The 23,205-nt window shown below is 49.7% G+C and overlaps 10 protein-coding genes across 10 annotated transcripts; 6 read left to right on the top strand and 4 right to left on the bottom strand.

Annotated features, from left to right (window-relative positions):
- Window positions 1-242: 242 nt before the first annotated feature.
- Window positions 243-2,276, bottom strand: N7500_009491 (putative C6 transcription factor; the record flags this gene model as incomplete). Its single annotated transcript, XM_056680630.1, has 1 exon — window positions 243-2,276. The coding sequence occupies one exon, from the start codon at window positions 2,274-2,276 to the stop codon at window positions 243-245; it is 2,034 nt and encodes a 677-aa protein (XP_056528012.1).
- Window positions 2,277-2,793: 517 nt separating this feature from the next.
- Window positions 2,794-4,059, bottom strand: N7500_009490 (phosphosulfolactate synthase; the record flags this gene model as incomplete). Its single annotated transcript, XM_056680629.1, has 6 exons — window positions 2,794-3,286; window positions 3,338-3,420; window positions 3,493-3,572; window positions 3,634-3,671; window positions 3,734-3,771; window positions 3,838-4,059. 6 exons carry the CDS (start codon window positions 4,057-4,059, stop codon window positions 2,794-2,796), a joined length of 954 nt encoding a protein of 317 aa, XP_056528011.1.
- A 1,028-nt stretch (window positions 4,060-5,087) lies between these two features.
- Window positions 5,088-6,571, top strand: N7500_009489 (phosphatase PAP2 family protein; the record flags this gene model as incomplete). The annotated part of the gene is made up of 2 exons (XM_056680628.1): window positions 5,088-6,108; window positions 6,162-6,571. 2 exons carry the CDS (start codon window positions 5,088-5,090, stop codon window positions 6,569-6,571), a joined length of 1,431 nt encoding a protein of 476 aa, XP_056528010.1.
- Window positions 6,572-8,742: 2,171 nt separating this feature from the next.
- On the top strand, window positions 8,743-10,722 carry N7500_009488 (uncharacterized protein; the record flags this gene model as incomplete). Its single annotated transcript, XM_056680627.1, has 4 exons — window positions 8,743-8,860; window positions 8,973-9,444; window positions 9,509-9,875; window positions 9,931-10,722. The coding sequence occupies 4 exons, from the start codon at window positions 8,743-8,745 to the stop codon at window positions 10,720-10,722; spliced, it is 1,749 nt and encodes a 582-aa protein (XP_056528009.1).
- A 696-nt stretch (window positions 10,723-11,418) lies between these two features.
- On the bottom strand, window positions 11,419-12,801 carry ppmA (type 2C protein phosphatase PTC7; the record flags this gene model as incomplete). The annotated part of the gene is made up of 1 exon (XM_056680626.1): window positions 11,419-12,801. One exon carries the CDS (start codon window positions 12,799-12,801, stop codon window positions 11,419-11,421), a length of 1,383 nt encoding a protein of 460 aa, XP_056528008.1.
- A 528-nt stretch (window positions 12,802-13,329) lies between these two features.
- N7500_009486 (putative pre-mRNA splicing factor) lies at window positions 13,330-14,942 on the top strand (the record flags this gene model as incomplete). Its single annotated transcript, XM_056680625.1, has 2 exons — window positions 13,330-13,405; window positions 13,456-14,942. The coding sequence occupies 2 exons, from the start codon at window positions 13,330-13,332 to the stop codon at window positions 14,940-14,942; spliced, it is 1,563 nt and encodes a 520-aa protein (XP_056528007.1).
- Window positions 14,943-15,359: 417 nt separating this feature from the next.
- N7500_009485 (J-type chaperone JAC1) lies at window positions 15,360-16,010 on the top strand (the record flags this gene model as incomplete). Its single annotated transcript, XM_056680624.1, has 1 exon — window positions 15,360-16,010. One exon carries the CDS (start codon window positions 15,360-15,362, stop codon window positions 16,008-16,010), a length of 651 nt encoding a protein of 216 aa, XP_056528006.1.
- A 947-nt stretch (window positions 16,011-16,957) lies between these two features.
- N7500_009484 (uncharacterized protein) lies at window positions 16,958-18,690 on the top strand (the record flags this gene model as incomplete). The annotated part of the gene is made up of 2 exons (XM_056680623.1): window positions 16,958-16,983; window positions 17,043-18,690. The coding sequence occupies 2 exons, from the start codon at window positions 16,958-16,960 to the stop codon at window positions 18,688-18,690; spliced, it is 1,674 nt and encodes a 557-aa protein (XP_056528005.1).
- Window positions 18,691-19,397: 707 nt separating this feature from the next.
- N7500_009483 (uncharacterized protein) lies at window positions 19,398-19,667 on the bottom strand (the record flags this gene model as incomplete). Its single annotated transcript, XM_056680622.1, has 1 exon — window positions 19,398-19,667. One exon carries the CDS (start codon window positions 19,665-19,667, stop codon window positions 19,398-19,400), a length of 270 nt encoding a protein of 89 aa, XP_056528004.1.
- Window positions 19,668-20,439: 772 nt separating this feature from the next.
- On the top strand, window positions 20,440-22,962 carry N7500_009482 (tellurite-resistance/dicarboxylate transporter family protein; the record flags this gene model as incomplete). The annotated part of the gene is made up of 4 exons (XM_056680621.1): window positions 20,440-21,676; window positions 22,605-22,681; window positions 22,715-22,791; window positions 22,872-22,962. 4 exons carry the CDS (start codon window positions 20,440-20,442, stop codon window positions 22,960-22,962), a joined length of 1,482 nt encoding a protein of 493 aa, XP_056528003.1.
- Window positions 22,963-23,205: the final 243 nt, after the last annotated feature.

The raw sequence follows: 23,205 nt of genomic DNA, 5'->3' as shown, positions 1-23,205 counted from the left end.
GCCCTGAAATTTGACCTATCTCACGTAGATTCTGTTTCGCAGGGATACCATGTAATAAGTCAATTCGCCCTTGGGTGCGGTACGTGGGGGTATATATATTAATGAACACGTCCAACCATACAAGCACAGAAAAATACACGGTGAGTCATTGAATCATAAACATCCTCGCAACCAAACCTGGGCCAGTACACCCACTTTCGATGTCATCTTAAATCTTTCAAATAAAATTCCAGCCTGGGTAATCACGGCTCATCCCCCCAGATGCCGAAGACCGGAAGATCCTCAGCCATATACAACAGACCATTATCGGGGAACATCACGTCCGAAAGCGGGGATGGGCCGGACACCGGGGGTGGACCGGAAGGAATAGTCCCGCCAGGAGAGCAGCCCACCGGAATTCCCGAGGTGGTTAACGCAGAAATCGCTGCATCATAGGACAAAGCTGCAGTGGGGTCTGAGCCATTGCACAGGGCTTCCCACACGTCGTTGTCGGTTGAGAATTGAGGTTGAGGGAGTGGTTCGGAGGGGATGTAGGAAGTGCCAGCGGGTGTTTTGCCAGGGGAGGTAGGAGAAAGTGCAGTTGCAGGTGCAGATGGGTGAATATCACCTGGACCGGTGAAAGGCGGAGCATCTGGGGAGTTGCGATCCTCGTCGCCACCGACTTGACCGAAGAGCTGGTCAACCTGTTTGCTGCGCCTATTCATCCATTGTTTATTTCGCCGGGAAACATACTCGGTTATAGCAGCACGAAGGTATTTGATGATCTGAAAGAAACGGCATGCGTGTGGGTCGTGCGGGACAAATAGTCCTAGGAACCGTTCGGCTTTATTCAATCCCTCTTCCAAGGGGAGGATATTATCATAGTCGGCGAAACATGCAGCGCCTAGGACGATGACAGAGTTGAAGACAGAGTTGATCAAGAAGGGTAGTCGTCGTGGAAGTGAGGAATAATGGCGGAGATCATCGACCACGTCTAGGCCTCGGAGGGCGGAATAGACACATGCATCGGCGAACAAGGACACTCGGGAGCTACCATTTCGAGTTTCGGAGGATGAATCAGGTTTGCCTTTGACATACTGGGCGACACGGTATATGAGGAACGGCCGTGTCAAAAGGATGATAGACCAGTAATATGACCCGAACACATGAGCTGCAGCTAGGCTGTTCTCCATGGATTTGTTTTCGAGCCGCTCGGTCTGCATTTTGAGGATTGTTGGTAGAGTGCGAACCCAAGCCCGATGCTGGTTGGAGACCTTCTCGGCAACATTGATTGATATGACTTGCTTCATGTACACATCGGTCAAGATCCGTTCGAATATTCGACAAAGAGAGATCACCGCAGCAGAAACTTGTTGATCTACGGTCAAACGAGGTTGTGATTCCGCTGATATAAGAGTGTCTTCACGTATATCATGGTCATAGTCTGAAGTCGCGGGAGGGCGTCCCAAGGAGGCGCTGAGGAATAGGTCCATCATCCGAAGACTCTTCCAGACTCGCTCCCTCGCTCGGCGCTCACGCCCGCAAAAGAGCGCGTTTGCGTCCTTGCGATGAATTCCTACTGCGTATGCAGCACGTAAAGCAACACCCAGATTCATAAATGCACCATTGCGCCTGCATGCGCCGAGCATATACATGGAAACCAAAATGTATGATTGAATTGTGTGTATGCTGGGGGTTTCCTGAAATGCCGAGAAAGCTAGTTGACGGCCGCTGCCAAAATATTGCTCAGCCACCGTCTGATCAATATCAGAGACCTGAGCTCCAATTGCAAGGACGAGATAGAAGATAGAGCTAACGGTATCCTCGTCACCCGACGGGTTTGCAACCCAATTAGCCAGCCGTGGATGGAACTCTTCCAAATCGAATAAGTCAAGCAATGGGCTTGTGGCGAGCACAAACTGACGAGCTAATCGTTGGGCTTCGTCGTTGGTTGGTGGTGTAACTAGAGCTCCGGGCTGAGTGCTTGGGTTGCTTTGAAACGCCTCGAGCATTGAGTGTCGCGAGTTGTCCTCGGTAAACTCACATCGGCCAATAGAAGACAGTACGACACGTCGCAAATTCTGTAAAAACGACAAACTTGCCGAATCACCAATATACATAAACTTTCCCTGGCCGTCGCGCAGAAGCCGCGCTACTTTTGGCACGGGAGCCGTCCCTTCCTTCTCGTCCTTTTCCTGGCGTTCCATATTCATTCCTTGATCTTCTAGAGAGTTCAGAAGGCGTTCCATTGCCGTTTCGCGCTGAGGAGATGTTGTCACGCGCTCGCTGAGCAACATTGTCGAGTCCTTGGGATCTGGCTTGAGTAGGCGTGCAGGTCGATCCGAGAAATGACATTCCGCCTCTTTGTGCCTCTGAACACATATTGTACATGGTTGTTCACCGTTGCATTTCTGTTTTCGCCTTTTACAGCTGTCGCAGGCTCGCCGGCATCGAAGCCGTGCTCCCGGGGTAGTGCTGGCCCGAGGCATCCCGATCGCCGCGCTCGCTCGGTGAATAGGTCGAGTCACTTGTTCAGGGTTCCACTGGTCGTCATCGGGGGCGTAAGGTGACCGAACCGATTGAGCCGGGCGCTATTTAGACTGATTCAAGCCATCGCTAAGGCTGAATCTAATGTTGAAGATCACCAAGTGCGGGCGTTTGCATGCCCCGGACTCCACAATGTGACTAAGCGGCCGCTTATCCCACCTCTCGAGCTCAATATACACATGGACTTCGAATCACAACTTTGGATAATACTTTGATACATTGATATGACAATAAGAAATGCACTTCAAGTCCAAATCCATTCGAAGATCATGGCCGGAATGACACTATCTTACCCCAAGTGTCGGCAGTGCCCCAGATGCCAGTCCGCAGGCATTCCAACTGCACAATCTGGCTGTGGTCCACAAACAGGTTGACATCAATCCCAAATTCGCGGACGTACCAATTAAAGACCTTGGGATCTGCAGCTTCAAACATGACCCGCTCCGGAGGAAGCTCCTTCATGATCTTCGACACTACATCAGTCCGCCAGGAGGTAACGTTCTCAGTAATACCTTCTGACTCAATCATCAACCGTTTCACACCGGCATCGAGGAATCTACGACCCAAATTCACCAATTTTCCCGGATCAGAGGTCCCAATCGCTTCCAGTCCCGAGGTAGGAGTGTCTCCACCGGCCCCAAATTGAATCCCTAACTCAGGTTTTGGTTCCAACTTGTATGAGTGGACTTTATCAACCAGACGGAGCCAGTCATCCTCTGGGAGTGACAGAAAACCGGAAGATAGTTCGATGACATCAAGTCTATGTTGACCAGTCAGATTTTATATTTCGGACTACTGAGAATGCACGTACCCGAGATCCTTGCATTTTTTCAAGTAGCGGTCAAATACCGTGTTCGGATCGGGGTGTGTGAGGAGATGTTCAGCCCATCCACCCTAAAAAGATGGAACCCTGTGTCAAGAATATGCTCTCAAAGGCGCTAATTTGTTAGTCTGAGACAGTCTTACCGTTGAGATGTACACGCCATGCTCATGCGCAAGATCCACCAATTCCCGTAGGGATTTCTCATGAAAGAGAGAAAAAGCACCTGATTTGTCTTAGCGCCGCCAAGCTTGACGAGGACCGAAGCCCTATTGGGCGGGGCTCACCTCCGGCAAACTTGAGACCATCTACATGGTCGCCCATCCTTTTCAGTGATTGTCAGATGTCATTTGGTGAATTATTTGGGGGTTTGTTGTAGAATCTTACGTCTCGAGGATATCTGCGAGATATCTTTTGCCCATGACCTGATTGAGGTTAGGTTTCAGGGCGACCGGTAATATACGATATACGGAGTACGGAGTAATACCCACCGAGTAGTAGGGGCCTCGGATCTCCGTGACCCCCTTTGTTCTGGGCTTGGCAGGTCTGGGATTGGATCGCGCGAAACCAAAGCCATTTTGCTTATCTTGCAGAAGAGTGACTTCTTGATATATGCTCGACGTGGTAGAAAATAGCCTGGATTTTGACCACGCAATGACCTGTGATGAGGTGCGGCTAATGACACGCCCGGTAAGGGGATTCATCAAGAACATATCTAGGCGGTTGTTGAAGTGGTCGCGCCGCCCTGCGCCTCCAGATTATGTATGGGAAATGGATTGACGTCAAACGTATTTCATCGAAAACCATAGCACACGTATAGATTGCATCATTAAGTTATCTTCCAAGTTGATTCTTTACAATCGAATTATTGGGAACTTCCTAGTAAAGACCTCGGGAAGAACTATACGAACTCAAAGGAGTCTACAGAGTACACCTAGCGGCTCGGATACCGGAGACTCCGTCTCGGGAGTCGAGATAGGGAGAGTTCCGAGGTCCAAGGTGCCTTTGCACGGGTCCCACTTAGTTTACAAGACCGTAGATGTTTTGAACCGGTCTGAATTACCAGGCCCTAACTTTCCAGGAAAAGGGCTTCTCTAGTTCTAAACCTCGAAACCGTTATCTCTATGATATGTATGAGAACTGATATTTTTCTACTTCGTATATATGTATATAGATAGGTAGGAGTGTCGTTATTTTGCGGGCGGAATGTTATGTAATCGGGTGCCCACAGCTGGGCAGGTGCCAGCCTTGTGGGGCAGGTGCAGAAACTTATGCCTGGCTGTACGGAGTACCGGGTACTTCCCACAGTACGAGATCTGCCTATAAAATGCGTGTACTCAATACTTTTATTACTAAAAGAAAAAGTTGTGTGTCTTGGGCATTAAAATGTGCTAATCTGGTAATACATCACATGTACCTCCGTATTCCGTACATTCGTACTTCGTATAGCTCCCCAACAGCTCTTGGCCATTATGTTCATGTATAAAAAGCAAATGGAAAACAATTTTATGCAGTATTCCGGTGACACCCGCCCTTGCCTAGTACTTGTTCACACACAGCACCTGCCGTGGACATTGGGATTCTGAAAAGGTCCTCCTCCCTCCTCCCCCCCCTTCTCCCAAGTATCAACATATCCACCCCTCATTCTTAAGGTACTACTTGGTCGACCTATTAGGGCTTTTCCCTTTTTCTTGTGCGGAAAACGGTATCTAAGGGACTAGGACCTGTGTTTATACTCATCATGGGAGCCGGGGCGGTCATAGAACCGTTGGTGGTTATTGTTCTCTTGTTTGGAGGTACTTGGATTAACCGCTCTGTGGGATCCTCGACTAAGTACAACACTCGACGGAACTCAAACCTTCGACGAGCCTCATCTGATTCCTTGGAGTCGGGATACTCGAGCCAATCGACAAAGGATGGCTTACTGCGCTCTCGGTCTCATTCACCACAAGCGGAAGATCGATGGCACAAGCGACAGGTTGGACTCCTGGGTGTGACCTTTGAGGTGTCCTCGCCAAATACTATTGTCTTCCAAGACCGCTTGCTCAGTCGGTTACTTCGAAAGTTTCCTTTCTTAGTGGAATGTTGGTATTGGGCCTTGGTTTACTGGGTAGGTCCGATCTCTGATTTTGCTTGTTGGATTGAGGGATTCCTCTTTATACCGTTCACCCTATCCCACCCATGGCTCCGCAACAGGGAAGAGGTGAGAAGCTCACAGTTTATGCAGACATACCAGCTCGGTCGCGCGTTTACCGCCGTGACGCTGAAGGACGACACCGTCGATGTTGCGAGGAAACATGCATTGCAACTAATCGTGATCGAGGAGAAGTTGGGTATGTTCTGGGAAACCTCGATTCAAAGTCACTACCTTCACCGCCCCCTTCTTATGTCTTGGATCAATTGGATATACTCCTTTATACACATTCCTGGAACAATCGCGTTTCTCGTCTGGCTCTATTACTATACTACCGTGCGGAATCGGATCGATGAGACCCAGCCCGGAAAGCCCAAGGGAGCCACGAGCGGATCGCCTGCAGGTCCTCTTCTATACCAGGCGCGTCGGCGAACATTGGCCGTGTGCAATCTTCTCGCATTTGTGGTTTTCACTCTTTGGCCTTGCATGCCGCCTCGGTTACTAAGTGACACAACTGCTGATGGCCAAGATGCGGATCTAGCCCGCAGTTATGGCTTTGTGGATACGGTGCATGGCATTAATGGATCGGGCAGTGTTTGGACGGAAAATCGCTTCTGTAATCAATATGGTAAGTGTCGTCCAACCCGAATTCTCACAGATCCTTGACTGACTCTGACCAAGCGGCAATGCCTTCCTTACATTTTGGCTACTCTCTAATGATCGGCCTCACATTGATAACAATCCCTCTACCACAGCACCACCGGCACACAATCCTGCGTACCAGGCTGACCCGCAGCCTAAGACTGGAACTCCCATCGTGGCACCGCCTTGTTTGTGTCATACTTGGCTTCCTATATCCATTTACCATCCTGGTAGCTATCGTTGCCACGGCCAACCATTTTATTCTCGATGCAGTCGCGGGAGCTGTGGTGTGTGCCTTGGGGTGGTATTTCAATGGGGTGTTGCTCAATCTCTTGCCACTGGAAGACTACTTCCTTTGCCTCGTTCGAATTCACAAACCGGAACCGTCACTTCTTGATGTCACCGAAGAGGGCTACGCGAGTGAAAGTACTCTGGAACGTGGCATTTGAGTCCACTCCACTGACCAGGGTTTGGCATTTCATGATTCGACTTTGGAATCAGCGTCTTTGTTTTAGAACTTGATACCCTGTATGAACCCCAACCAGACCTCTGGTTTATAATCTGTGTATATGGACGCATTATTATCTTTCGGTCAACGCGTATCCTAATGTCTCCTCCTGTACCTAGGCTAATTAATATGTTTATGCAAGAGACCTTCTTCCAGAGCCTACCAGACAAGCTGAGAATGGATCCAACAACAGACCTAATGTAACACGATCGCCTCGGGGTTGCTCGTCAATGAATTCTTGTTACTGGCCTCCGTGGCACAGCTGTGCAATAACGAGAAACAAATCACTACCCAATTCAAGTCTGGACTCGTATGATCTCGATGGGCTTTGTTATCAAGCGAGCCCTGTTCATCGGCAGCATAGATGGCGCGAACCTATTTATCTTTGACCCTAGCCACATCTTAGACTTGGCTTTTTCCCTCTATATGTACAATATTCAATGCCCTAATTAAGCTTCATACTCGTATGTCCCTATCTTAGGGTGAACTCCGAGTCCTTTGAGGTTTCCTCTTGGTGTCGCATAAATATCCGAGCTTCCTGTCTCTCATAATTAAGAACTCTAGAGATTGACCAAAAACAAACAGATTTTCTTTGATTTGGCCAGATCTGTAGGAGGGAGATTTAACAAAGCTTTGGGGGATTCTTCATCTAGATAGCATGTAACAAAGACAAAAAGAAATGACTCACGCAAACTTCATCTCTTTCAGATCTAGAATATAAGAATCCCTCTAGAAAGACTCTCAGATCTGGAAAAAAAAAAAGAACGAAATCATGAAATCGCATCATCCGGGGATTGCGCTTACAATAGAAGTTCAGATGCGTTTAGAAATGAAAACACACCATTGCAACTGATTTCATTTGTCCCTCGTATTCTCCCCAAGTACAACCTTGTCCCCAGCCTATCCAATACTGATGTGCTATATCACGTATTGAAACATGGTCCCCGGTAACATCACCGACGCCGGCACGAGGTAACAACGTGAGATCACGTCGAGGTATGCACCAAGTCGCAAGCTTTCCGACCCTTGGGGTTTACGATCTCTGCCTACAGATAATTGCGCACCACCTTCTCGAAGCATTCAATACAGCATTCTGTTGGCATACTTCGATCTATATGTTGATCACTGACTTGCACTTGCGACTTGCGACTGGAGGCGAATGTCACCAGCTGTAACAAGCTCTGAGTGTGGCAATAGGAAAAGGAACAGGTCACTTTTTTCTTACCTCGTCTGGTTTGAATCGATCAATTTGCAGTTGAAAGGATCTAACCCTGAAGAATGCCAGGTACATCTACTCGTGCCCCAGCCATACCCTGAATATCGTGATTGTTCGAGCTATACACGTCTCTGGGTACTTCGCAGTGGCATATACTATGGAGCAATGAATGTGAGATTGAACAATACTCAAAGACAAACAAAAGTTCCGCATTCCAATCACCAATCACCAATCACCTATTGCCAATTGCTTTTGTGCCGTGCCAGCTATACGGTGGTTGTGAAGGTATAAAGCCTTGGAAGAGAGACGTCAGTGGATGCCATCAATCTGCCAGTGAAACATCAGAAGATATCCGAGAAGAGGGTCGTTCCTTCGCTTTATATCTCTGCCCATCTGCGATACGGCAATTCCAAGCAATCCAAGGCCATCACAGGCAATCTCACCCCAGGCGCCACTTCCTATCAGGGAGTTGACTCTATTCCATGACACCTTGAATGACTAAATGTTCCCGTCGTGACCTCAAAGACCTCAAAGATCTCAAAGACCTCAAAGCGCCTATTGTGACCGACTCCAGGTAACTATTCAGAGACCCCCCCTTCTGTGCATTGGGCAACTCTCTCCTGCATTGTCCAAATCATCAGAGTGTTCATATCTTAAAGCGAAACAAATAATCTCTGATTTATAACACAACTCTTGTTGTGGGTGAAGAAAAGGCGTGGCGTCATTGGGGTTTCCGTTCTCAGACGCGTCTTTGAAGTTCCCGCGCCTTTCGCGACTCTCTCTCTCTTCTCCACATCTCCTCCAACCATCCCCTGGAAGCTCCTCCTCCACCTATCCCAGCTTCAATCTACCAATCGCTTAGTGACTTGCAACTCATCTCATCACAGCTTGCCATTATGGCTGATATCCCTGTCTCTGCCCCCGAGGGTGATCAGCCCGAGCGCGTTGCTGAGAATCCCACTGACTCCGAGAAGAAGTCTGAGGATGTGACTGTGTCGGAAGACAAGCCTGTCGGTAAGTATGGACTGATTGATAGCAATTCATCATTTTGCGCCCCCTTTCTCAACGCTGTCCCCCGGTCGGGACATCCTATTTTTGTGCGACACTAACCCACTGTTTCTTCCAGAGCCTGAAGCTGCGACCGACAAGATGGACGCTGAAGCCGAGGCTGAAAAACCTGCTCCCTCTGACGAGGCTCCCGAGGCCAAGGCCGATGGTGAAACTGCCGAAGCTGCACCTGCCGATGCAGAGGCTGCTGCGCCCGCGGAGGCCAACGGAACCCCTGCCTCAGCGAAGAAGTCCTCCAAGAACCGCCGCACCTCCACCGGTGCTACCCAGAAGCTGAACCGCAAGAAGTCCCAGAGCCGCATCACCCACCTAGACGCTAAGCCGGGCCAAACTTACCTTGCCCGCCTGCGCAGTTATGCGCCCTGGCCTGCTATCATCTGTGACGAGGACATTCTGCCTCCCAGCCTGCTCGAAACCCGTCCCGTTACCGCCATGCAAAAGGATGGATCCTACAAAGGCGATTATGGTGACGGTGGCAGACGCGCCCATGAACGTACCTTCCCCGTCATGTTCTTCGAGACTAATGAATTGTAAGTCGACATCCGCGCGGCCTCCACGCCCGACGCAAACTTCCTACTGACTTTTTTTTGACAGCGCCTGGGTTCCCAATACCAACTTGACCCCCCTCGACCCTGCCGAATGCAAAGACATCTCCGAGAAGAATAAAACCAAATCGCTGATCAATGCCTACAAGGTTGCATCCGAGGGCCATAACCTCCAGTACTTCAAGAAGCTCCTGAACGATCACCAGGCAGCTATTGACCAGGAAGAGGCTGAGCTCGAAGCCCAGGAAGCGGAGAAGGCAGCTGCCAAGGCCGCAAAGGAGGCCAAGAAGGGCAAGCGCAAGAGTAAGGGTGCCGAAACTGACATTGAAATGGAGGACGCGGATGACTCTAAGAAGTCCAAGGCTCCTTCTAAGAAGCGCAAGAAGGACGTTGAGACCGATGCCGAAGCGGAAAAGGTATGTAATATAGGATCAGTCTGATGTTGGCCTCGCTCATCTCACAACATTATAGCCCGCTAAGACACCCAAGTCCAACACAAAGCTGAAGTTGACCACTCCTAAGGCTCCCGCCGAGGAAAAGAAGACCCCAGCCAGCAAGGCCAAGAAGGCTCCCGCCAAGAAGGGCAAGGCTGCTCCCGCTGCCAGCGAGGAAGGAGACAGTGCCGATGCCAAGGAATCTGAAAAGCCCATTGACCCAGAGGAGCTGAGAAAGAAGAAGGAGAAAGAGAGTACGCAAACCCCCTTCACCCCCGACGAGTCCGATCAGGCCAGCTTATACCTTACAGTTTTGTTCCTCCGTCACAAGCTCCAGAAGGGTTTCATCTCCCGCGACCAACCCCCCAAGGAAGATGAAATGGCCAATATGGCTAGCTACTTTGACAAGTTGGAGAAGCACTCGGATTTGGAGGTGTCGATCATCCGTTCGACCAAGATTAACAAAGTCCTCAAGATGATTGTCAAGCTCAATTCGATTCCCCGGGACGAGGAGTTCAACTTCCGTCACCGTGCGATGAACATTTTGTCTAGCTGGAAGAATATCTTGGACGCGGACACTCCTGGCCCGGCGGACAAGGATGAAAAGCCTGCCGTTAACGGCTCCAAGGAGGAGGATGGCGTCGAAACTCCCAAGCTCGAGACAGAAGAAGAAAAGGAGCCCGAATCCAAGTCGACAAAGGATGTTGATTCCCCAATGCCTGACGCAGACCAGAAGGCCCCCGAGCCTGAGACGGAAGAAAAGCCCGAGGAGGACAAGGCAGTTGAGGAGCCCACCGAGAAGTCCGAGGAGAAGTCCGAGGATGCTTAAGTGGTTTAAGAATCACGACTCTGCGACGTCTATTTTTCTTACTCTTATTCATTTGCGCTCTCATTCATGTTCTCTTCTTTGTCTCTGTTTCAATCTACGCGATTCTGCCGGTTTGTTTCTTTTTCTCTTTTTTGTCACTTGCCAATGCAATACTGGGATACGGGGCTGGACCAACCAGCGAGGCTTCTTTGAATCAATTGAAAATGTGATTGTTCCTTTGTTTTGAAAGCTTCTGCACATCTGTGTTCTGGCCATGGAGCATGGGAGTTAGGATTTTCCCCTGATGTTCAATCTGACTATCGAGGTCACCTCGGGCTCAAGAGTATTGGAGGGTTGCGTTATGCCATGGAAATGAACAGAAAGGTCAAGGATACGTAATGAAGATAATATGTCTTCTCTGCATGTATTGAGCTCTTGAATACAAGAATTCATAATGGCCGTTTGGTAAATCAGTAAACAATATATATGTAATCCTCTGAAAAAGTCGAAAAACATGTAGTTCAGTTCGGTCGTCTCTATAAAATCTCTATCTGAATATCGTCAAGGTATCGGAGAAGCATGAAATGCTTGTGTGCCTCTTTGCAAAATCAAAAATCCTCACGCCTTCTATACATATGCATGTAGCTATACACCATGCTTGGAAACAAAGGGAAACACTATGAAGCCGGCATAAGATCTCCAGCTTTCCTGTCCAAATCAGGCAATATCCGCAGCAACACTATCATCGACAGCAATGACAACCACAACGCAGATATCATCAACTTTCCCGCCGCGGTAATAATCACCGGGATAGTAGCGCTGAGCCTCCTTAGCAAAGGGCCCATCACGGCGATAGTCGACACTAGCAAGTTTCGCCTCGCCAGCAATCGTTGCGGCGAGAACAGACTGCAACGTGACTCCATCCTCAGGTCCGGACTCGGTGTTAGCCGGGTCCTTGGAGAGCGGCGAGCCTGTCGGGGTAGGAAGGGCATCGACCAACCCACCCGGCGCAGCCAACGCACGCAGGTTCTCCGAGACCCCAACTCCAGACTCGGTAGCCGTCCAGGCCCCAGTCATAACCATGCGGCTCGTGACAAGCTTGAGGATATCCTGATTATTGAGGTTATCAAAAACGCCATCGGTGGCGATGATAAGCACATCCCCATGCTGCATCTGCACATTGGTAACGGACGCATCACGGGGGAAGTCTTCCAAAAACGCCCCGCCAAAGACAGATGCCTGGGCGCGCATACGGGGCGGGATTACGCTGAGCTGGTACGGGGTATTGAAGCCATGCGTCTGCGGAACCGAGTAATGATGCACCGCAGCCTTCCTCAACAATACCGAGCCTGAATCACCCAAATTGGCCAATTCAACCCGTCCATCCGGCAACGCGACGCCCACAGACGCCGTACTCCCACCTGCGCGGATGGTAGAATCCGCCACAACCTGGTCGTACCCAGCCTGTAGAAGATTTTTGGGGCGTAAGCGCTCGGCGGGCTCATGCCAAGTCTGCGCGGTGTGCGCCATGTAGTTACACAAGCCGTGGGAGAAGTCTGCAGGGTCGACGCGGGATTCTGTCCAGCCACCTACGCCATCTGCGACGCCGAAGGCGACCGCTTCGGCGTTTGTGTCTTGGTAGTCTGAGATGCGGTTTCCGATGCGAGAGACGAAGAAGGCGTCTTCGCCTGAGTCTGGGCGGTTGCGCCGACGGCTGACGGAGTTTTTGTCCTTTAAGACGCCTAGGGCGTCTCCGGTTGGGTCGAAGTTGTATGCATTTTTAATAGGGTGGAAACGGCGACCTTTGCCAGAGGAGGAGACAGCGACGCGGTAAGAGAGTTTTGAGGGTTTTTCGAAATTAGTTGTTGGGGTTGCGTGGAAGGCCCGGCGGGAGGGCTGGCGGGTTAGACTCAGGCTTAGACGGGTGTCTATTCTGACTCTTGTGGTGTGGGACGAGAAGCGGACATGTTTGCTTTTGAACAATGAGGGTGTGTATGTGTTCGGATTGGTGGAGATTGAAAAGACGCCATCTCGAACAATGGCTTGTAGGCTACTGCAGGTTGAACTGCAGGCTCTACACGAAAGACTTGGCGGGATCATCGCAGGTCTAGAGGCTTATATATGGTTCCCTGGAAAGCGGGCTCCTATTTTCGAGCGAGAGGAACAAGGTACAAAACAATGAGGTATAAAGAAAGAAATAAAAAAAAAGCCCAAAAATCAAGGAGCTGTATGAATCGCAGCCGGATAAGATCCTTATCGCCCCGACCGCCTGGCGTCATTGATTTTTCGTTGATGCCAGATTGCTCAGGCAGAAATGGTTAAACTGTACAGGTATGGGCTGGATGCAGGAAGAAAACAAGACAAATCAAGACAAGGTCTTCAAACACTCTTCTAACATGTAGTGGAATGCTCCCATAATTGGATCAGATGTCAACTTGTATGCTCTCCAGTACTATACCGCCAACCTCTATCAATTCTGCCGCCCGCAACATCTTCTCCCGCCAACCTTTTTGTTTTCGCTTCGCTACGCGATACCCCAATTCTTTTCTTACACCCAAGCGTAAAGCTTTTCTTATTTAATTTGCCCATTGAACTACTAGAGAAGCATAAGCTTCTAAGTTGCCCAAAATGATGCACCCCTCGCGACAGGCTTATGTCGAGGAGACGGAGGACACAGATATGGGCGTCAGCTATGCCGATCTTCGTAAGTCGTTATCAACCAGCTTTTGGTTGAAGCCTACTAATAGAATATAGCAATGGACCAAGACTATGATATGCCCTCTACTGCAGGGGGTATCCCAACAGAGCGGGCCTCCGCCATTCTATCGCAATTCGAACGGAAACGCAGAGCAGCAGCGATGGTGGTTCCAACAGATGACACACGAGTGCGCGCACGACTACGAGAGCTCGGGGAACCCATTACGCTATTCGGCGAAGGACCAGCAGAGCGTCGCGATCGTCTACGTGAATTGTTGACCGACATGGCGGAGACACAAGGCGGAGTCGAAATAGAAATGGAAGAAGCGGACGAGGAGGTCGAGGAGCAACAAGAAGAATTCTATACAGATGGTGGGCAAGATTTACTCGAGGCGCGGAAAGATATTGCGTGCTATTCTTTGCCGCGCGCAAAGGCTCGAGTGGCCCGGCTCAAGGACGAATCAACAATTACACTTCGAACGCATGTCAAGCACCGCAAAGCTGTTAAGGAAAAATTACGGGGATTTGACCTTTACGGATCTCAGATTGCTGGCGATCGTCCGGTCAGCATTTGTCGATTCGCGCCGGATGGACAGACGATCGCTGCTGGAAACTGGAGCGGCGAGATCAAATTGCTCGGCGTGCCCGATCTCGAAGAAAAAGCGACTTTCAAGGCGCATACGGATCGAGTGGGTGGTCTGTCATGGTTCCCCGGTGCCACTCTACCTAGCTCGAATGTCTCACCCTCGAGTGTCAATTTGATCTCCGGAGGCGGCGAAGGAGATCTCAACCTCTGGGCCCTTGATCAAGAAAAGCCGCTGGCTACGTTATCTGGACACACAGCGCGCGTATGCCGTACCGAGTTCCACCCTTCGGGTCGATATGCAGCATCGGCATCTTTCGATAATTCATGGCGACTGTGGGATATCGAAAGGGCAACCGAGTTACTCCTGCAAGAAGGTCATTCACGAGAGGTATATGCAGTGTCATTCAACAACGATGGCTCTCTCGTGGCTACTGGTGGATTCGACAGCATCGGGCGTATCTGGGATCTCCGGACAGGAAAAAACGTGATGCTCCTCCAGGGCCACATTCGTGAGATCTACGCTATGGACTGGGGTGTTGATGGTTATCGGGTGCTCTCTGGTTCTGGGGATGGCTGGGTCAAATGCTGGGACATGCGAAACAACAAGGAGCCAGGTGGGATTGGTGCGCATAAGAGTGTAGTATCAGATCTCCGCTGGTACAAGGGCGCAGAGGCTGCGTCGTTCTTGCCTTCCACAGATGGCGCCATGGACATTGATGGTGCTCCAGCTGCAGTTAATAAAGCAGCGGAAGCGCCCTCGCCCAAGAAATCGGGCACATTCTTTGTGAGCAGCGGATTTGATAAGAGCGTCAACATCTTCAGTGCAGATGACTGGTCCCTCGTGAAGTCGCTGAGCGGCCACTCGGGCAACGTTCTAAGCACGGATATCAGCGACGATGCAAAGTGGATTGCTAGCTGTGGCCACGATCGTACGGTGAAGCTTTGGGGGATTGAATGATTCAGTTCCACACGTTTGCTATTCAAATATCTGTCGTATTCCACCTAATTGGGAATTGTATACAACTAAAAGAACAGGCTGTAATTCGTTGAACCAAATCTGTCGAATATCCAGTCTATAAGTAGTTCGTCACGTGTCGGGTGCGGGGATGACGTAAAGCGGTATGCCGAGGGCTTTTTATCGGCTTATGAAGATATACAGCTCTTCCCTCGACCATAGCCTTGGTAAAAGCACTACTTAGTCATGGCTTTTCGTCCACAGAGAATTACACATTTCAGCCGCAGAGCAATTCCACGGTCTCTTTCACGACCAACCCATTCGCTATCAAACAGCCAAGATGCATGCATACTCTGCCGGTATCGCCAGCCAGCGCGAGGTGTAACAACCCTCCCAACACGTCAATCTCTTATGACGCCGATGACACATTGCCGCTCTGCTTCAACAAAATCTTCCACCCCAACAGAAGCAAGCAAGACAATCCTCGCCGGCGCGCCAGACATTACCAACCACTACACAATCTTCCCTCGAACACTACCAGCAGGCCCACCACCGGGCTCCCCATTCACCATCTCAACTAACGATCTCCGCCGCGAATTCCTTCAACTACAAGGCCTCGTCCACCCAGACAAATACCCCAACGGAACAGAGAAGCAGCAAGCCGAGGCTCTCTCAGCACGAATCAACGAAGCGTACCGGACACTTCTGGATCCGCTGCAGCGTGCACAGTATATTCTTCGGGAATGGCACGGGATCGACGTGACAGCGGAAGATGCGTCGACTAAGCATGCGCTTGATGCGGAGACGCTGATGGAGGTCATGGAGGTGCAGGAGACCATTGAGGAAGTTGGGGGGTCTGCTGACGCGGAGGCGCAGATCGATGCGCTGAAGAAGGAGAATGAGGGGAGGGTTGATAGATGTGTGGAGAGTCTTGGGGAGGCGCTTGAGAAAGGGGATTTGGAGGCTGCGAGGATGGAATGTATTCGGTTGCGATTTTGGTACAGTGTTGGAGAAGGGCTGAGGGAGTGGGAGCCTGGGAATACCGAGATTCGGTTGATGCATACTAGTTGATCTGTAGTTTGCTTTGTATATTATTGGATTTATTGGGAACATATCGGGATAGATTGTGTCGTTCATTGCTCTTTTACATACATTTAAAGAATATTGCATGTGTGAAGGTCAAATATACTCATGGGCCTGCTAATTAGTAAAAGGGTTATTTTGAGGACAGGAGGGGCCAAAGAATATACTTAACCTGCAGCAGAAGAGTGAGAAACTTGAAACGGCTATTATTGTGAATATTTCCTTTGATATAGAGGAATATAGAGGAATATCATAGTAATTCAACCTCGGTATACCTCATTAGGTCCGGGTACCTTTTTTAGGGCACCGCTGTACAGCCGTTGACCGCTACATCCCAGGATATACATGAGATCCAAGACAAATCAAAATATAGAAATTAAGTGAAGCTCCCAATTCAAGGCCGATGGAGCTTTCAGGAACAAATCAGCCAGTGAGGCCACAGATTGGGTTCTCTCGAGGCTGGGGATTGGGCACAAACCTGCTGACGCCAACCTCACCGAACAATTGGACAGTCTAGGATCCAGTTAACGCCAGTTGTCCTGTATGGCTGCTCTGTATGGCTGTTTTGCGTTGTTTTTTTTCCCCTTGGTGATAACGGGATAGCATTCAAATGGTTCAAATAGAGAGGTCATCGGCATTGGATAGTTATAAACCATTAGGATATCGACGGTATAGTGTAGGGCGAACATACACGAGAACATCCCAATTTCCTTTGGCCCCATTTCACATCTCTCATGAAGGGTCATCTGGTCTAGCGTTAGCAGAATGGGTCCTGTCCCCATCACAGCTGCACACGTAGCAAACTACTATCTTCGCCCGAGATCGCTTCCGGTGTCGTGGGAATGCGCGGTGAAATATTTAATGGGGCCTACCCTGCATCTTAGAATGTTGATTAATTTCCTCTCAGTCCCTCTGACGAAGATCAACTAGCTCTCATGGAGTCTGTTCCGGATTTTACCAGGTGTGTATAGTCTATAACATAGGTACAATGTTAGCAGACCGCTAATTCAACATCCCCAGCATCATCCACTCACCATCATTCACCTTCCTTGTCGGCCCACGACATACAAAGCTGACAATCCAGTCGGGACTCGCTCAGCATGTCTCCAAACCACTCCATAATCTCATGAACGGCCCGACGAGGGAATCAAAACACCGAATTGCCGTTCTGGAAGAAGATGATGTTGAAACCTTTGTCGCTTTCTGTGAGTATGCATATACCGGCGATTATAAGGTGCCTCGTCCGGAGATCCGAGAAGATCACAGGGTTGGGGTAGTTGAGAGCTCGCCCAGTACCGCTACCTGGAGAGAGCATTACCGGTCTGGTTCAATCGCATCGACTGTGCCACCCCCGGCTCCATCGCCACCTCCGCAGTATCGTCATCGGGGACAAGGTGTGGCTCACCAGTCTGTGCCTGTGCCTGAGCCTGAGGCGCCAGCGTCGGTGTCGGTGTCTGAGCATGCGCCCGCCGAGGTCAAGAGACCGGTCACTCCACCCTCTGCGCAAGAGCCTGAGGCCGAACTGGTTCCAGAGTCCGAAGCCCCAGTCTCTGCAGCGGAGTCAGAGGCAAAGCCAGAGACATACCACGAAGCGGAGGCTGTACGAGTACCAGTCGAGGAAGTGCCGCCTGTTGAGGATGAATGGGCAGGTCCCACCGAAGAACCTGTGTCATGGGAGTCAGAAGAACCCAAGGGTAACAAGAAGAAGGGAAAGAAAGGGAAGAAGGGCAAAAAACAAGAAGAGCTTGTCGAGGAAGAACTTCCCCCACCAACTGAACCTGTCAACCTTACGCCACCATCAACACCACCCCCAGAAGTTGCTGTCGAGCGTCTCCCAGAGCCAGAAACAGAGCCCGTTGAAGAACTGGCTACAGCAGAGCCTACCCCGGCAGCAGAACCAGAACTGACTGAGTCATGGGAACGACCGGCGGAAGAGCCCGCCCCTGCAGAAGAACTGCCTGCACCCGTGGAAGGGTCGATGGAAGATTCCTGGACTCAAGACAGAAGCAGCACCCAGACACAGCGCCCAAGACCAATGCTCGACATGTCCTTCGCCCAACATCAAGTCACCTCACCCTGCGAGCCGGGCCTCAGCCTATGGGAAGAGTTCACATCCTTACAATACAATGATGAGCCGGTAACCAAGCCCAGCCCAGTCGAGACGTCAAGTACCGACCTACCTTACATCACATTCCATGCGAAAGTCTACGTCTTCGCCACCCGGTACCTCATCCCCGCTCTCGCCCAGCTTTGTCTTCGAAAGCTACATCGCGACCTTCTCATCCTCTCATCGGTGGACTTTGAAACTGCCGATCAAGACGATTCCCAAGTTCTAGACGGCTTGGCAGCCACCAAGGCGCAGATGATACTGGAGCTGGTACACTACGCCTACACCAAGACAGCCCGACTTGAGCCGATCTCGCCGACATCCGCGACACAGCTTCGGGAGAACGAGTTACGCCGACTGGTGGTGCACTATGCGGCGTGCAACGTGAAGGAATTGGCACGGTATCATTCGGCCGATGATTCTGTCTCGGCAACGCCGTCATTACGGCCTGTGGATGCAAAGGTGGATCGGGTTGAGACGTCCACTTCTCCGAAGAGTCTTCGTGCTTTGTTGGACTTGACGACCGAGCTGGCCTCTGATCTTGTCTACCGCATGATGTGAGATGTGATGATGTGATTGGGTCTGGGATGGGTCTGCCCAGACTTTTATGTTTTCTTTCTGCATAAACTTGTTATGATTTCCTGCATTGCTGCCCTGAATATGTTTCGAAGGTGCTGGGTGTTCTGTTGCATAATTTGAATTTGTCATTTTCTGTTGAGGTGCATTGCATTATCTTGCCTTTCTTTTGCATGATCTTGGCTTGGGGCTTTGTTTTTGAATGAAGTTGCTATTTATATATTGTATTGCTGGAACCAGTTGCGGGACGATCAGTGGAATCCCAGTTGAGTACTTCAGAGGGTGAGCCCAGTGCTCTCATACTCTCGTACTCTGTAGGCAGAACCCATTAGTCTCCATAGCCTCAATAGATCTAGAATAGGAGTAGACATATATCGTCGTCTTGGCAGAACAAGACCAAAGATAAGGCTAGTTTCCAATAGTAATTCTTCCCCCTTGAAAGATCGACTGATCGACAGAACATCCATGTCATAATGAATTCTTGGCGAGAATCCCTCTCTCAATAGTGTTGTTGTCTGGGGGGCTGTGAACGAGATAAGAGAAAGAGAGAGAGAGAAGTTCAGGGGGAAAAAGAAAAAAAAGTGCCAAGAGATTCCAAGTGTACGTCAACGTTTCAACTCCACCGACTTTGACGCAACTTCTCCTTGGAGATCTACGCATATTGCGTATTATAACATTCTAGTGAACATGTTCTATGCGTTGTGCATACACGCAATGGTGTCACCTTGGTATTTCCAATTCATACAATCCGGTCTCTTCTTCACAGCCACCGAATTAAAGCTTGGCAGCGGTCCGTCAACGATGTACAGTCGATCCTCATTCTTGGCATTTCGTCCAGGCACGTTGAATCCCTGCTTAGACTTTCCTCTATTTATCTCGGAGAAGAAGGTTCGGCGAGGGACATCGGCCCGAATGAAATCGGGGTTGAGATTCATCATCTGAGTAACTTGTCTCTGATTCATGATGTTGAACTGACCTATATGTTAGATTGTCAATCAGACTGGCTTTCTAGGACCAGGTTATATTCAATTGCGCAGGGAAAATAAAAATTTTTTCACGCACCAATGATTCCTTCATGCTCTTGGCAAGAGAGTCCCACGCCCTTGACTTCGTGATCTTCCCCCTAGGCATCGAAGTTTTTGTAACCGCAACATGCGCCTAACCTGCTGCCCAGATATCCGCAGTGGATCAGTGGATCTCTGTGCTTCCGGAACCCCTAGAGAGGCATTAACCGCCACTCACCCCCCTGACGCATATGGAGTATGATGAATCGTCCGAGCCCAACATCCCGGACCGATCTATTCTTATGGATTGCTCTTAGTGCAAGAGAATTATGGGTCTAACATGCCCGTTGACGACGGTGGTAGGTTGACGATGACCCTATCGCCTTGCTTGCGGAGTACGTTGTATAGAATCCCTTTTTGAATATTTTTTTTCCCTATCAAACGTATAGTCTTGGAAATTCTTGGCTGATCTTCAGTAGAATATGGAATTGATATGCCTGGATGTCTTTGCTGCTCATCCTGGTATATTAACATATCCCTTTCGCTCCTTCCAGTTCATTTCAATCATCAGAATCACTTCAATCATCTCAGTCACTTCAATTCAAAGTCTCCACTCGGCTTGACTCTATTTTCCCATTCTATGACCCATTGGTCTATAGTCTTATCTTGAATACATTCACTCTATACTTCTTTCCTGTTCCAACTTAGGGCTTCATACTTTCTATACACAATGTCCAATCCAACTCTACTAGGGGCATACCCTAATCACAACCCAGAGCTTTATCCTCATTCTGCACTTTCATCCGCACCTTCATCCGCACCCTCATCTGCACCGCCGTCCGCTCACTCCAACAAACCCTTCATGAACTCAGAGAAGTGCGAGAAGCACTACCCATTGAGCTTCCGTGAGCGTCTCCGTCATTTCACATGGGCATGGTACACTCTCACCATGAGTGCAGGAGGCCTCGCCCTCCTCATAGCAAACCAACCAAACAAATTCAGAGGCTACCGTGAGATCGGTTTAGCCATCTACATAATCAACCTCGTCCTCTTCTCCCTTGTTTGCTCTCTCATGGCATCGCGCTTTATAATCCATGGCGGAGCCCTCAACTCCCTCCGTCATGAACGCGAGGGCCTGTTCTTCCCAACCTTCTGGCTCTCCGTCGCAACCATCATCTGCGGCCTGGAGAAATACTTTGGCGAAAATGCTGCTCCATCCTTCACCACAGCCCTCGAAGTCCTCTTTTGGATCTACTGCTTCTGCACCTTCACCCTCGCCGTTGTACAATACTCCTTCGTCTTCACTTCGCACACCTACCGCCTCCAAACAATGATGCCTTCCTGGATTCTACCCGCATTCCCAATCATGCTAAGTGGAACGATTGCCTCCGTCATCGCCTCACGCCAGCCCGAGCGCGCAGCAATCCCAATCGTCACTGCCGGAATGACCTTCCAAGGCCTGGGCTTCTGCATCTCGTTCATGATGTACTCGCACTACATTGGACGACTGATGGAGAGCGGTCTTCCATGCCGCGAACACCGACCAGCGATGTTCATCTGCGTCGGACCGCCCGCGTTCACGGCTCTTGCTCTGGTCGGTATGGCGCAGGGACTGCCGGCGACATTCAAGGTGATGGGGAGTGAGGACACTGCAGCTGATGGACGCATGATTGAGATCCTGGCGTTGACAGCCGGTGCGTTCTTGTGGGCGCTGAGCCTTTGGTTCTTCTGTGTTGCTGCTATTGCGGTTATTCGGGCGCCACCGACGAGCTTCCATCTGAGCTGGTGGGCGATGGTTTTCCCTAATACCGGGTTTACTATTGCTACTATTACGCTTGGTAATGCGTTTGATAGCGCAGCGATCAAGGGTGTTGGTTCTGCGATGACTGTTTGCATTGTCTGCATGTTCATCTTCGTCTTTGTTAATCATATGCTTGCAGTCTATCGCCAAGATATCATGTATCCTGGTAAGGATGAGGATACCTCGGATTGAGGTGCTCAACCGACCGATGGACTCCTTGTGTTGTTTTGATTTCTTGTTATTTTGTTTGTTTTTTTTTGGCATATTCTCGGTTTCTTGCACAATTTTTTGCATTCTTTGGTCCTGTTTCATTGCATACTGTCATTTCATTGCTTTCTTTCTCCCATTCTCATTATGATTTTCTTGTTGATCTTTTTCTTTGGATTCAAAAGCGTTCAAGCATTCCATTTTCTTTGTCCTTGTGAGGACCATTTTGCATCGACGTCTCATGTCTTACCCATCTGTTTAGCGTTTACTAGATTTCATAAACTTAGAACATGAACCATTTGATTACAATCGTTCCATATACCTAGCGTAGTAAATAACTAGTAAAAACAAAACAAAAGGCCAATCTATCTATACGAGCGTGGGGTCCAACCAGAACAAATCAAAAGACAAGTCACGCGACCGTCAAGCCCTACTTAGAAGTCACCAACATTGTGTACAACACTACAAAAAGAGAAGCCTACACCTAAACACAATCAAAGTAAATATTGAGGCTCGCCTTAGCTTCATCCAGAAGGATTACTAGACCCCAGCACCACGATGAGGTGCGAGCCAACGCTGGGGTAAATGGCGAAATAAATGGCACCAACCCAGCCCAGGGCAACCTGGACTGACTCGGAATAAATGAAAAGTAGATGGCAGAAATGGCAGAAATGGCAGGAATATCAGAGAGAACATAAGAAAACAGAAGTGGTAAGTAGATGGCACCTGCACAAAGGCAGGTCCCTCTCTTCCCTTCCCAGCCGGCACCAGGTTTCCCCAGGGACGGTGGGCAGAAGGCAAAGGATAAATGTGGAAGATGAATGACAATTAAATGACGTGGAGATGGTAAACAAGATGTAAACAAATGTCATATAGATGTCATATAGATGGCAGGCTCGTCTTGGCTTCACCCCGAAGGGTTACTAGACCCCAGCACCACGGTGAGGTGCGAGCCATCGCTGGGGTAAATAGCAAGAGATGGCAAGATAAATTGTAGAGAACGTTGCAAAGCACACATGATGACGCAGTCCCTCTCTTCACTTCCCAACTCGGCACCAGGTTGCCCCAGGACCGGTGAGCAGAAGGCGGGGGATAGATAGCAAGTAAGAAAACCAAAAGATGAAGGATGAGGTAAATGGTAGAGAACGTTGCAGAACCAACATGATGACGAAGTCCGTCTCTTCACTTCCCAACTCGGCACCAGGTTGCCCCGGGACCGGTGAGCAGAAGGCGAGGGATAGATGACAGTCATAAAACCCCAAAAATGTTAAGGTGAAGGATGGAAGGGGGTGAGGAAGGGTAATAAAGATGAAGGATGAAGGATGGGGGATGGGGGGATGATGAAAAAGAAAAAAGGGGATGAAGGGGAGATGAAGAAGAGAAGAGAAAAAAGGGGAGGATGGGGGTATTTATAAACAGAGCGTCGATGGCCTCAGGATACAAACTTACTTGAGATGTATGTCACTATTATGTCAATGTAGAAGTATA

Source organism: Penicillium coprophilum (genome assembly GCF_028826855.1).
Source record: "Penicillium coprophilum strain IBT 35676 chromosome Unknown utg000006l_segment0_segment0, whole genome shotgun sequence".
Classification (NCBI taxonomy): domain Eukaryota; kingdom Fungi; phylum Ascomycota; class Eurotiomycetes; order Eurotiales; family Aspergillaceae; genus Penicillium; species Penicillium coprophilum.
Note: the sequence above shows the minus strand (reverse complement) of the source record. Positions and strands in the feature narration are given on the sequence as shown.